At 37.0% G+C, this 13,653-nt stretch overlaps 1 protein-coding gene across 1 annotated transcript in view; it reads right to left on the bottom strand.

Moving 5' to 3' along the window:
- IQCB1 (IQ motif containing B1) overlaps positions 1-13,653 on the bottom strand; it is a 69,366-nt gene that overhangs the window by 18,028 nt on the left and 37,685 nt on the right. Inside the window, exons 11-12 of the mRNA XM_046001988.1 lie at positions 3,351-3,493; positions 1,538-1,686 (exon numbers count right to left, since the gene is read on the bottom strand). Of these exons, the coding sequence (XP_045857944.1) occupies positions 1,538-1,686; positions 3,351-3,493 (292 nt within the window). The remainder of the gene's footprint in view (positions 1-1,537; positions 1,687-3,350; positions 3,494-13,653) is intronic.

Raw genomic sequence — 13,653 nt, forward strand, 5'->3', positions numbered from 1 at the left:
TCTACTTTTGGCTAGCTTTGCATTGACTTCACCATTATTTTTTAGCAGTGAGTTGCAAAGACTAAAAACATGACCTTGACCCATCCCTTTTTGTACTTAAAATGGAGACCCATTTTCCTTTTGGGTAGGAGAGAGATGAGACAGATGTGACTAATCTTTTTCCTCTTATGCCAAAGAAAAGTGTGAAAGCCAAAATAACTTTGTCTTCATAGCCTTAAGATATCCTCCTATAATGACCCCTGTGCTTATTTAAGGAATGGTGGACAAACTGGGGTATCTCACTTGAGAGTAGAGGACCCTTTCATAAAATTTTGAGCTTATCTAAATAGGCAAGGTAGTAATTCCAATTTAAGAAACGTAGCCATGGGGCGCCTGGGTGGCTCGGTGGTTTGGGCCACTGCCTTCGGCTCAGGTCATGATCTCAGGGTCCTGGGATCGAGTCCCGCATCGGGCTCTCTGCTCGGCAGGGAGCCTGCTTCCCTCTCACTCTCTCTGCTTGCCTCTCTCCCTACCTGTGATCTCTCTCTGTCAAATAAATAAATAAAATCTTTAAAAAAGAAAAAAAAAAAAGAAACGTAGCCATGAGGTAAAGGTATTAGAAAGGACCCAAGGGTTCCTTTAAAAGAAGTATGTCCAACACTGGTATCCATGGGTTAATCCTTAGATGGCCCTGTTTAGCTGAGGGTAAAATGCAGGTATAGGTGTGACTTGATGATGGTACAGGACTGTTTTTTGCACATATAGCCTCACATCACCAGAAAAAGCATGAGGAAGAAGGACGGAGCAGACAAATCTCTTCCTATTTCTGTAGTACTTACTCTATCCTATATTTTGAATGGCTTTCAATAATCTTTGTAAAATGTTAATCAGAGAATTAACAAAGAGACTATTCAAAATCTATCACTGTGAAAAACTGAAATTAATCCAAAGTTCAACAATAAAGGACTTAAAATGCTATAGGACCTGAAATCCTAATATGAAAGTTAACAGGCATAAGTGAGTAACAGATGGTCATTAAATGAAATAAGTAGCCTTGTGTGCTAAGCTTTTACAAGGCAATAAATATTACTAAAACCCAGAAAAATTATTAAGAACACCACTCTATAATTCAAGAATTATAGTGATCCAGGTATGGGCTTTGTAATTTACAAAGTACTTTTCCATAAATTGGGTCATGACATTTACATAAAAACTGAGTAAAAAGGTAGGGTAAACATCCAATCATACAACAAGCACACGCTGAGAGCTGACAACAATAGGTAAGACTTAGTTCCTTATCCCTGAGGCAGTCACAGCCCAAGAAAGAAAGAAAAAAAATTAACAAATAACACTGCACTGTGATAAATGACGTACAGGACTGAGTATCTAAATCAGTTAGTCCAGTGGTAAGGAGGTTCTTATCTTATAGGGAAAGAAACTAAGACTCAGAAAACCTAAGTGACTAGACCACAACTTTACAGCAGGTATATACAAGGTTAGGTTTGAATTCATGTTTTTGCCTTCTAATCCAGTAATCTTTTTACTACATTAGACTCACTGCTCTCTGAAGTATGACAGCTGCTTTATACTCCGTGAGAGATGGCCTCTGTTGGTGAAAATTTTTCCTTTCCCTGTACCCTCTCCAGTGTTTCTGGATAATCAATGCTGATTTCTCTTCTATTTCCCGATTATATTTTTCCACCTGACCTAAAGAGATGACAGACACTATTACAACATACTCAACTGCTATGCTTTTTCAAGTTCTGGAATCAGGATAATGATAATAACAATAATCTTTCAGTCTTTTTATGTTTCTTTAAATACCGTTCATTAATTTCCCCAAGTTTATTATTTTACAGTGGTTCTAAGATAGTAGAAACAAAAAACTCCAAAAGCTTTCCCAGATTATGCATGTTCTTTGGAGAAAAGATTCATATAATTTTTGTGACAAAGGAATGAGAAAGGGTTAAAAATCCAATAGCAAGAGTATTCGGAAAAAAGAATCACAAGTACATGGTTAGGAATTCAATCCATACCACGAGAGGGAAAGGCAAGATGCATGTATGTTAACGACTGTGTACTTCCAAATTTCTCTTAAGTCTACAGATGACTCCAGGTGACTTTCTTTTTACTTTCTGGGAGGTACTGAATGTGAAAGAGAAAACTCTAGGATGTCTCACAGATGGGAAACTGAGTATATTGCTGGTGCTACTACCTAAGATGGGGAATTCAGGGAGAGGAAATGGGTGGTGGGTGGGTAATGACTAGTTTGGGGGATGCCTGTGGATATCTAAGTAAAGCTATCCAATAGGGAGCTGGCTACAGAACTGTGCTTTCCAACATAGTAGACACTAACTACAAATGGCTACTTTAATTTAAATTAACTAAAATTAAAAATTCATGTGCTTGTGTGCACTAGCCACATTTCAAGTACTCAATGGTCATGTCTAGCCAGTAGGAACCATATTTGACAGTGCAGATAAAGAACATTTCATTTTGTAAAAAGTGCTGGTTTAGGGGTGCCTAGGTGGTTCAGTTGGTTAAGTGTCTGCCTTCGGCTGAGGTCATGATCCCAGGGTCTTGGGAGACAGACCCATATTGGGCTCCCTGCTCACCAAGTAGTCTGTTCTCCCTCTTCCTCTGCCCCTCCCTTCTACTAGTATGCTAATGTGTACTTTCTCTCTCTCAAATAAATAAATAAAATCTTAAAAAAAAAAAAAAAGGAAGTGCTGGTTTAGAGCTTGGGAAGGTGAAGATGCAAACAAGATTTGAGTGTGTTAAGCACTCAGTTGGTAGGTGAAGCTGTAGTTATGGATAGGATACCGGAGGAAGAGTAACATGAGAGAGGTCAAGATGGAACCCTGGGAAACATCTATACTTAAGGGAAAAAAAGAGAAATAAGAGGTTAGGTAAGAACACTGAGGATGGGTGGTAGGAGGGGAAGGGGAAGAACAAAAAAAGAATCTTCAAACCATTCAGATTCCTAGACTATAATATTAATTTCATCTTACTGCATCAAAAGTGGCAAGATGTCACAAGGTTTATACTGGGGTATCAGTACAGATCTGATTCCAGAATGTAGCAATATTCTAACTCCTTAAGATCACAGGGATTCTTTATGTTTCTGAAAGCTGAATCTTTAAGCATATATTTCTATGTTTCACTAATTTATCTGAAAGATTAGAAAACTAGTGGAGAGACTGCTCATCATCAACAAATAGGCCTTAATAAAAAAAAATAATAACTTTTTTTTTGACTCGAGATTTAATAACATTTACCTGAGAAGGGTAAAATCATGAGGTAATGGGAAATCTGGTTCATTAAAATACTTTAAGCATTTTTACACTTCTAAAATTGACATTGCCACTCACCTGGATGAACTATTTCAAGCATACGCAGCCGTAATTCTCGGGACAATCTCATGGCTCTCTGTCTTTGAAGCTGCAACTGTAATCTGCGGTGCTCTTCTTCTTTCTGCTTATTTATCTTTAGTAACATCTTGGTTCGTTTAGATCTGTGATAGAAACATTAAATACCTTATACACAATTTTTTCATAAATGATATACCCACTCAAGAAGTATATGAAAAGATGATTAACCTCACTAGCAATTATATACATGTAGACTTGTTACAACAGTAACAAGCTGAAAACAAACTGTATGCCCCACAATAGGGAAATGGATAAATAAATTATTGATTCATTCACTGGACAGGATTCTATGAACCATAAAAAAGTAAAAATTTCAAAAAATATTTAGCAAATTGGGAAAATACCCAAATCTAATGTCAAGTGAAAATAAAATCAGGATATAGAAGACATCCAAATATGTATCATGTACATAAAAAAATAACTGGTCAAAAAATAATAAAATTTCAACAGTGATTTTTGTTGCATAGAATGATTATGAATGATTTTTAAAGATTTTATTTATTTATATAGACAGACAGAGTAAAGATTTTATTTATTTATATAGACAGACAGAGATCACAAGCAGGCAGAGGCAGGCAGAGAGAGAGGAAGCAGGTTCCTCGCCGAGCAGAGCCCGATGCAGGGCTTGATCCCAGGACCCTGAGATCATGACCTGAGCTGAAGGCAGAGGCTTCAACCCGCTGAGCCACCCAGGCATCCCTGATTTTTTCTTTCTTTTTTTTTTTAATAGTTTTTTTTTTTTTAAAGATTTTATTTATTTATTTGACAGACAGAGATCACAAGTAGGCAGAGAGGCAGGCAGAGAGAGAGGAGGAAGCAGGCTCCCTGCCGAGCAGAGAGGCCAATGTGGGGCTCGATACCAGGACCCTGGGATCATGACCTGAGCCGAAGGCAGAGGCTTTAACCCGCTGAGCCACCCAGGTGACCCTCCTGATTTCTTTCTTCTTCATGTTTACCTATTTTTCAGTTATGGACTAGTAACTATTAATTATTTCATAATTAGAACTAATTATGAAAATTTTCATGTGGCCACAAAAAATTATTTAACGGGCATTTGTATATTACCTACTCTCATTCAACAAAAATTTCTCCTTAGCTATTTTTACCTACTTCCTATATTACTATGTAAGAAGATCACAAGTATTAGTCTATAGTGAATATACTCAAAATGCTTTCAGATATCCACAGAAAAAGAAACCAAAAAGGATAAGAAAAAAAGAGAAGAATACATTGTTTATTTTAGTTCTATAGACTTAATTTGCTTATCTCACTCAAGAGCATTTGCTCTCAGATTCTTTTCCCAGAATTAAACTGCCAAAAAATGAGGAACTTGGCCATATCTTTGCAGATAGGTAGACTTCAAAATGGTACAGTTATAGAAAATATCTTTCTTACCCCATTACAGAAAGGTAGAGAAGACCTCAAAGTGTATGTGTGCCAAAAGGAGAAGAGGTTCTAGAGAGGATATAGGGCTAGCCATATAGTTTCTAAATTTCTCTTCCTCTTCCAAAGAGTTGGAAATGAAATAAGGGGACTTTATATTCTCAAAGAAGGCTGATGGGAACCTGCCTCTCCTATAGAACTCTCCCTGCAAAATTCTGGATTGTATAGAGCACATAGGTTAGGATGTTTTAAACTTTACCTATCTACAGAGGGTAAAACAGAACAGTTGGCCCTAAAACAAAATCTCCTTTTAAATTACCTAATTGGTTATAGATTTATAATGTCTAATATTGCATTATCATTATTTTAAATTTACAATTAGTATAAGAAACATAGTAATCATTGAAAGTGTATTGCTAAGACACAATCTGTCAGAAAACTGGGTCTGGGAAAAAATGCAGGCTATAAAATAATGGCAAAAATTAAAGGACTATGGAGCATGCAGGCAGAAGTAAAATGCAAATAGAAATACAGTAGAAAAGTGAGGTTCAGAGATTGAAATGACTATAAATTATAGTCATGTGTGTTTCTGGAGTCACATGCTTTAATTTCATGTTTGAAAACATTTATTAGGAATTCATGTGATTTTGAATTTGAATGTTTCCCCCCCACTTAGGAATATTTTAGTTAGTTTCTAGTAGTTAGGTAATCTGTAGTTCTAGTTAAAGAGTTTCTTTAATCACTGAAAAATTAACAGCATTCATTTAATGGTCTCTTTCTAAGAAAGACTAGGCATTTGACCATCTAGCATATGTGAGCATTTCAGAAAAGGAAATGAGTGATCAGATGAATCTTTACCATCAAAGAGGGAGTTGACCAAACTATCTACTACCAAGACATCAGAAAGTCTCTAGGAATTCCTTTGCTGGAGAATACTAAGTATGAACTGGGGAAGTACCATATGAGTTGACTGCCAAAAGAGTTGACGGGCTCTATTCATTAACTCAACAAACATTTATCTAAGTGACTGTTGCCTGCTTGGTACTGCGATTCAGGGAAACAGAGAAGAAACATGGCCTGCCCTTCAGAAGCTCAATTTCAAGGAGAAGCTAAAGTGTAGCAGAATATGTCACTCTGGCATAAAGATTATTTTGAGCTGGAGGCAAATGAGTATCCAAATGTAGAAAGAGCCTTCCCAGAGCTGCCCTTATTGGACAAGAGCAGAAATGTCTCAGAAATGAAGACTGCCATAAATCCTCCTTCTCAAGGCCATGAAGAAGATGGAAAGTTGGTGCCAAGATGGACCTAGACAAATAACTCACAAATCCCATTAGTTTCCCAAATATATTTACTTTTCCATAATTTCCTGACTTTGGAAGTCAAAAATCCTTTTCTTTTTATCTGTCACTTCTTTATGAATTTATTATTCTTTGTTAAGATGCTATACAAGCCCAAGTTCTATCTAGTCATTTGAGGTACTCATCATGTGAGGTTTCTTCTGCATCATGTGCACTGCACACATTAATAAACCATTTGTGTTTTGTTAATTGTTTTTCCCCCTTTTTTTTGTCAGTCTAATTTCCAGGGAGTGAACCTAAAATATGGTAGAGGGAAAATTTTTTTCTTCACCTACAAAATGAAACAAGTACAATTAAGACACCAAAATATCAGGGCGCCTGGGTGGCTCAGTGGGTTAAAGCCTCTGCCCTCAGCTCAGGTCATGATCCCAGGGTCCTGGGATCGAGCCCCACATCGGGCTCTCTGCTTCGCGGGAAGCCTGCTTTCTCCTCTCTCTCTGCCTGCTTGTGATCTCTGTCTGTCAAATAAATAAAATTAAAAAAAAAAAAAAAAGACACCAAAATATCAGCCCTATGATAAAGGGAGGTAGTTGTGAGGTTTCCCAAAGGTAATTGGTATAGCTGTTAGACCTTGGTTGGCACATATCAGAAAATAAAGTTTCTGACCATAAAAAAATGATTCAGTAAAAAAGAAACCCCCAAGTGGTGAGGAGATGGGCAAAATGGGTGAAAGGGAGTGGGAAGTACAGACTTCTAGTTATATCATGAGCAAGTAATGGGGATGAAAGGTATAGCACAGGGAATACAGTATTGTAATAGCATTACATAGCGACAGTACAGTAGCTATACTTGTGGTGAGCATAGCATAAGTATAAAATCATTGAATCATTATGCTGTATACCTGAAACTAATGTAACCATACTTTGGGTTTAAAAAAAAGGCAGCTCAAAAGGCATCTTATGCATCATAAAATATAAAAAAAGAAACCCCCAAGAAAGTGCATTAGTAAAGGTGTGACTACACAAGAGTGCCTCTTGCTGGAATTTAAAAAGCTCTGATGAAACTGGGCCCATAATTATGAGTGGTGGGTAGTTCCTACCCACACCGCCCACCCCTCAAAAAAAAAAACATGGGAGGGAAAAATTACTCTGAGATAACGACCTGACCACAAAAAGACAGAAATAACCTTTGCAGAAAGCCAAGTTGTAAAGCAAACAAGAAAAATTTGCATAAACTATTTCAACTAGAAAAGTTGGTGAAGCCTGAGCAAACTGAAATTTAAAAAAATAATGAATTAATAAAGAGAACCCAAAGGTTAAATCTATACTTCAATCTACCCTAAAACTTCAAACTCAAAATACTGGAAAAAGCAAACTAATTATAATGTGATATTTAAATAATTTTGGCTTCACGGCTAAAATGTAATGGAAGGGGCATCTGGGTGGCTCAGTGGGTTAAAGCCTCTGCCTTCAGCTCAGATCATGATTCCAGGGTCCTGGGATGGAGCCCCGCATCTGGGTCTCTGCTCAGCAGGGAGTCTGCTCTCCCCCACCTTCCTGCCTCTCTGCCTCTTTGTGATCTCTGTCAAATAAATAAATAAAATCTTTAAAGAAAAATTAATGGAAAATAATTTTAATGGAAATATTTATAACTGGACTGGTTTTGTTACATAAAGTAATGGAATTTCTATTTTAAAATAGTGGAACATTAATTAGACTCCATAGATATACTTCTTTTTTTAAAATTTTATTTATTTATTTGACAGACAGAGATCACAAGTAGGCAGAGAGGCAGAGAGAGAGAGTGGAAAGCAGGCAGGCAGAGTGGCAGCAGAGGCAGAGGGAGAAGCAGGCTCCCTGCTGAGCAAGGAGCCCGATGCGGGACTCGATCCCAGGAAGCCGGGATCATGACCTGAGCCGAAGGCAGCAGCTTAACCAACTGAGCCACCCAGGCGTCCCAAACATCTCAGATTTTTTAATAGAATAATATACATTGTGACTCTCAAAGTATTCATCATTTCCCACATTTATTTGACCAAAGAAATCCTTTTAAAAATGTTTTAAAATAAATACATTGTAGGATACACAGTGAACTTTGAGTAATGCTGTAATGGATTATAACTGCCTCTCACAAGTACAATTTATTTAACATATCTATTTGTCTAACTAGATTTGTAAACCTTGAAAGGCAAAAAATGTGCCATATGCATTTTCCCCACTATCATCTTTTCTAAGTTCGAGGTAATATGCTAAAAAAAAAAAAGAAAAAGAAAAACCTTTATATTATTTTAATCTTGGGAGGCACACAGACAATTATCCCCATTAAATAGATGGGAAATTTAAGGCAGAGAGAGGTTAGGCATCTTGCCCACAGTCATTCAGCCCAAAGTTGCTGAGGGGGGATACAAAATTTAGTCTGTTTAACTCTCCCAATACCCAGCATTGCCTCTGGCACATATTAGGCAATTGAAATATATCTTAAAACGCTTGTTTTAAAAAACAAAACAAACCAAACAAAAAACAACAAAACTCATGCCCCATATTAATAATCTAACTTCCCTAAAGGAAACTTTCATCAATGACTTAAATCTAAATTTTAGTTTAGTGTAATAAATATTTTTATAACTGACAAATGCAGCTGCAGTTATTACAGTTATTAAAGACTAGTTTTAGTTCTCTTAAAAAACTGACTTCTGGAATATGCAAGTTTCACTTTAGTGAACGAAAATTTAGCTTTAAGTTTAAGGCTGCATGAAAAAAATCACCTCTGAGATAGCTCTATTTCATCTTAAATGACGAGGAGCTAAGTCATTTATTTGTGTGCATGTGTGTGTATATGTGTGTGTTTTATTCTTTTCATTGCTCTAAGAATCTGGATGGGTCAGTCATATAAAAAAATTGGGCCATGTCTTTAGTATTTCAGTTTTGGTCCATTTCAAATAAATAAATGACAAACTGTGTTCTATCTAAATGACCATATCTATCCATCCCATACTTATTGATAAAACTCAGGTGAACATACTAAAATCTTTATGAATTCATAATGTTTTTACCATAACTTATTAACAATTAAGGCAATTTTTTATTTTAAGGGTTAAATAATTGACTATCATTGCCTCTCTCTGTAGGCTTGGCCCACAAAAAAAGTTTTATCAAGTGAATAGGATTGTGTATTTATTCCATTCGATGTTTGTCTTACATATGTCCTTTGCTTTGAAAGTACATCTAGTTATTGGAGTACTGGTACTCAGAAATGTGTTTTCATGACAAGAATGAAAGCAGGAGTAAAAGAAACAGTCAGAGAAGCAAGTGGGTGGAACAAGAGGACCCTAAGTTCACCTCCTTCCCCAGGCTTCAACAAGGCTTCAACTAAGTAAGAGCAACTCTCTCTGGAAACAACCTAAAGATTAGTTATTCTGCAGCTAAAGATATAAAGAAAAAGCCACACTGAGAAGAACAGAAGGGACAGAGATGCAATCTGGTTGGGACAGACTACTGGTGCAGTAGTTGGTGCAGTACTACTGTACTGTTTAATTCTATCCACTGCACTGAACAGTATTCTAGTTACCATACAATATAGCTTTACACAAGGAAATGTGTGGCTTTTGTTTTATATTGTCTCAGTACAGAAGTTCCTATGTCTAATTTAAGTAAAGTTATTAGTAAAACTGGAAAAAAGAAAAGGGGGGAGCACCTGGGTGGTTCAGTTGTTAAACGTCTGAGGGGGAGAGATACCACAGACACAGAGGTTCAAACTCCACATCAGACAACCCTGCCCTAGGACATGCACCTGAAGAAGTGCCCATAATGTCCAGCTTTGAAAATCAGTGGGGCTTAATTCTGGGACAGTAGGTAGGCTATAAGAAACCAAGACTCTGTTCTTAAAAGGTCCCAGGCGCAAATTTAATTGCTCTGAGAAGCAGCACAAAAGCAGCAGTTTAAAAAAGTGCCTCAGCCATATGTAAAGGAAATTGACTGACTGATTTTAGGCTGTGTGCTGGAGGGCCAGGGATCTATAGGGACTTTCTCTGGGAATGGTAGTACTGGTATGTTCCATTTCTGACATTCACTGCATTCAGTGGAAGCATTGGCCTGGATCAGCACCCATCCAAATTGGCTGGCAGAGGGAGCTGTAGACAGCCCCACCTACCAGTGTGCCCACAAGAGTTGCAGCCCGATCATAAAATGTGAGAGAATGAAGCCCATACAGGGAATACCCCTGCAGCACCTGGTTTTGGTGACCTGGTAAGGACTGTGCTTCTGGGCCCTCTAGAGTGCCTTCTACATAAGGCTACCCTTTCAAGACCAGGAATTGATCGACCTGATACATAGAAGCAAATACAGTAAGTCAGACAAATGAGGAGACAGAGGAATATGGCCCAAAAGAAAGAACAAGAAAACTCTTTAGAAGAAGAACTACACGAAATGCAGATGAACAATCTATCATATAAAGAATTCAATGTAATGGTCATAAAAATGCTCACTAAACTTGGGATAAGAATGGATAAACACAGTGAGAACTTCTACAAAGACAAAGAAAATATAAAAAAAAAAAACAGAACCAATCAGAGCTAAAGAATACAATAAATGAAATGAAAAATAAACTAGAAGGAAATCAAAGGGAGATAATGCAGAAGAACCAATCAGCAATCTGGAAGACTGTGTAGTGGAAATTACCTAAGTTTAATAGCAAAAAGAATGAAGAACTTGAAAAAATTAGAATAATTTAAAGGACTTCTGGGACAACATCAAATGTACTAACATTTGCATATTAGGGGCTCAGAAGGAATAGGGTCAGAGCAAGGGGTAGAAGACTTATCTGAAGAAATAGTAGCTGAGGGGGACCTGCGTGGCTCAGTGGGTTAAAGCCTCTGCCTTCGGCTCAGGTCATGATCCCAGGGTCCTGTGTCAGGCTCTCTGCTCGGCAGGGAGCCTGCTTCCCTTCCTCTCTCTCTGCCTGCCTCTCTGCCTACTTGTGATCTCTGTCTGTCAAATAAATAAATAAAATCTTTAAAAAAAAAAAAAAAAGAAAAAAGAAATAGTAGCTAAAAATTTCCCTAACCTGAAGAAATAAACAGACATCCATGCCCAGGAAGCAGAGATTAACAAGATTAACCCAAGGAAGTCTGCGTCAAGACACATAATAATTAAAAAGTAAAAAATTAAAGAGAGAATTTTTTTTTAAAGATTTTATTTATTTGCTAGAGAGAGAGTACAAGCAGGGGGACCAGCAGGCAGAGGGAGAGGGAGAAGCAGGCTTCCGGCTGAGCAAGGAGCCCAATGCATGGCTTGATCCCAGGACCCTGGGATCATGACCTGAACTGAAGGCAGATGCTTAAGAATTGAGCCATCCAGGTGCCCCAAGAGAGAATCTTAAAAGCAGCAAGACATAAACTAATTATGTAACAAGGGAACAACTATATGGCTGAATTTTAGCAGAAACTTTGCAGACCAGAAGGGAGTTGTATGATGTACTGAAAGTTCTGAATGGAAAAACCTACACAACCAAGAGTATCCAGCAAGATTACCATTCAGAATAGGAGACATCAAGAGTTCCTCAGACAAACAAAAGTTAAAGAGTTCATCACCACTAAAAGCAGACTAATAAGAAACATTAAAGGGACTTCTTTAAGCAGTTAAAGGTCATAACTAGAAGAAATTTAGGAAAGAAAAAAATCTCACTGGTAAAAGCAAACATATAAAGATAGTGGAAGAATCATTTATAAAGCTAGTATGGGGGCGCCTGGGTGGCTCAGTGGGTTAAGCCTCTGCCTTCAGCTCAGATCATGATTCCAAGGTCCTGGGATCCAGCCCTGCATCGGGATATCTGCTCAGTGGGGAGCCTGCTTCCCTTCCTCTCTCTCTGCCTGCCTCTCTGCCTACTTGTAATCTCTGTCAAATAAATAAATAAAATCTTAAAAAAAAAAATAAAGCTAGTATGAAGGTTAGAAGACAAAAGCAGGGGTGCCTGGGTGGCTCAGTCATTAAGCATCTGCCTTCAGCTCAGGTCATGATCCCAGGGTCCTGGGATCCAGCCCCACATCGGGCTCCCTGCTCTGCAGGAAGCCTGCTCCTCCCTATCCCACTCTCCCTGCTTGTATTCTCGCTCTTGCACTCTCTCTCTCTCTGTCAAATAAATAAATAATCTTAAAAATAAAAAGCAATAAAGTGAACTGTACCTACAATAATTAGTTATGGGGCACACAAAATATGACATCATAAACAAAAAAAAACCATGGTGATGGGGGAGTGTTTTAGAATGTATTCAAACTTATGTTGACCATTAACTCAATGTAGACCACCATAATTAGAGTGTTATATACGAACCTCATGGTAACCACAAACCCGAAATCTATAATAGGTATACAAAAAATAAAAAGACAGCCAACCATAACACTAAAGTCATCAAATCACAGAAAAAAGAAAAAAACAGAACTACAAAAACAACTAGGAAACAGTAACAAAATGGCAATTAGTACATACCTGTCATAAATACAGGAAATGTAAATGGACTAAATGCTCAAAAAAAGACAGAGAACAACTGAATAGATAAAAAAACCAACACCCATCTACATGCTGCCCATGAGACTCACTTCAGACCTAAAGATACACACAGGCTGAAAATAAAGGGATGGAAAAAAGATACTCCATGCAAATGAAGTGAAAAGAAAGGTGGAGTAGCAATACATATATCAGACAAAATAAACTTTATATGAAAGACCATAATGTGACAAATAAGGGCATTACATAATGATGAAGAAATCAATACAAGAGGATATAACAGTTGTAAATATATATAAGCACCCAATGTAGAAGCAACTAAATATATAAAGCAAATATTAACAAAATGTAAAGGGAGTAAATGACAGTAATGCAAGAGCAGGGACATTAATAACCCACTTACGCCAATGAATAGATCATCCAGACAGAAAATCAATAAGGAAAAAGTGAACTTAAACAACACATTAGACCAGAGGGATTTAACATATACAGATCATTCCATCCCCAAACAGCAAACTACATATTATTTTCAATTGCACATGGAATATTCTTGAGAAGAGCTCACATGTTAGACCACAAAACAAATCTCAATAAATTTAACACTGAAACCATATCAAACATCTTCCCAACTACATTGGTAAAAAACTAGAAGTCAATTACAAGGAAAAAAAAAAACAACAGAAAAAACACAAACATATGGAGGCTAAACAACATGCTATTAAATAACCAGTGTGTCAACAAAGAAATCAAAGAGTAAATTAAAAATTACCTTAACACAAATAAAAATGGAAACATTCCAAAATCCATGGGATGCAGCAAAAGCAGTTTCAAGAAGAAAGTTTAGAGCAATATAAGCCTACCTCAAAAAATAAGAAAAATCTACAATCATGTAATCTTATACCTAAAAGAACTAGAAAAAGAAAAAGCCCACGGTTAATCGAAGAAAATATTCTAAAGACAAGAGTTGAAATAAATAAAAGAGTAAAAAAAAAAAAATAAAAAAGATCAATGAAACTAAAAACTGCTTCTCTGAAAATATAAACAAAATTAATCAACCTTTAG

The sequence above is a fragment of the Meles meles genome, chromosome 4, assembly GCF_922984935.1.
Source record: "Meles meles chromosome 4, mMelMel3.1 paternal haplotype, whole genome shotgun sequence".
NCBI classification, from domain to species: Eukaryota; Metazoa; Chordata; class Mammalia; order Carnivora; family Mustelidae; genus Meles; species Meles meles.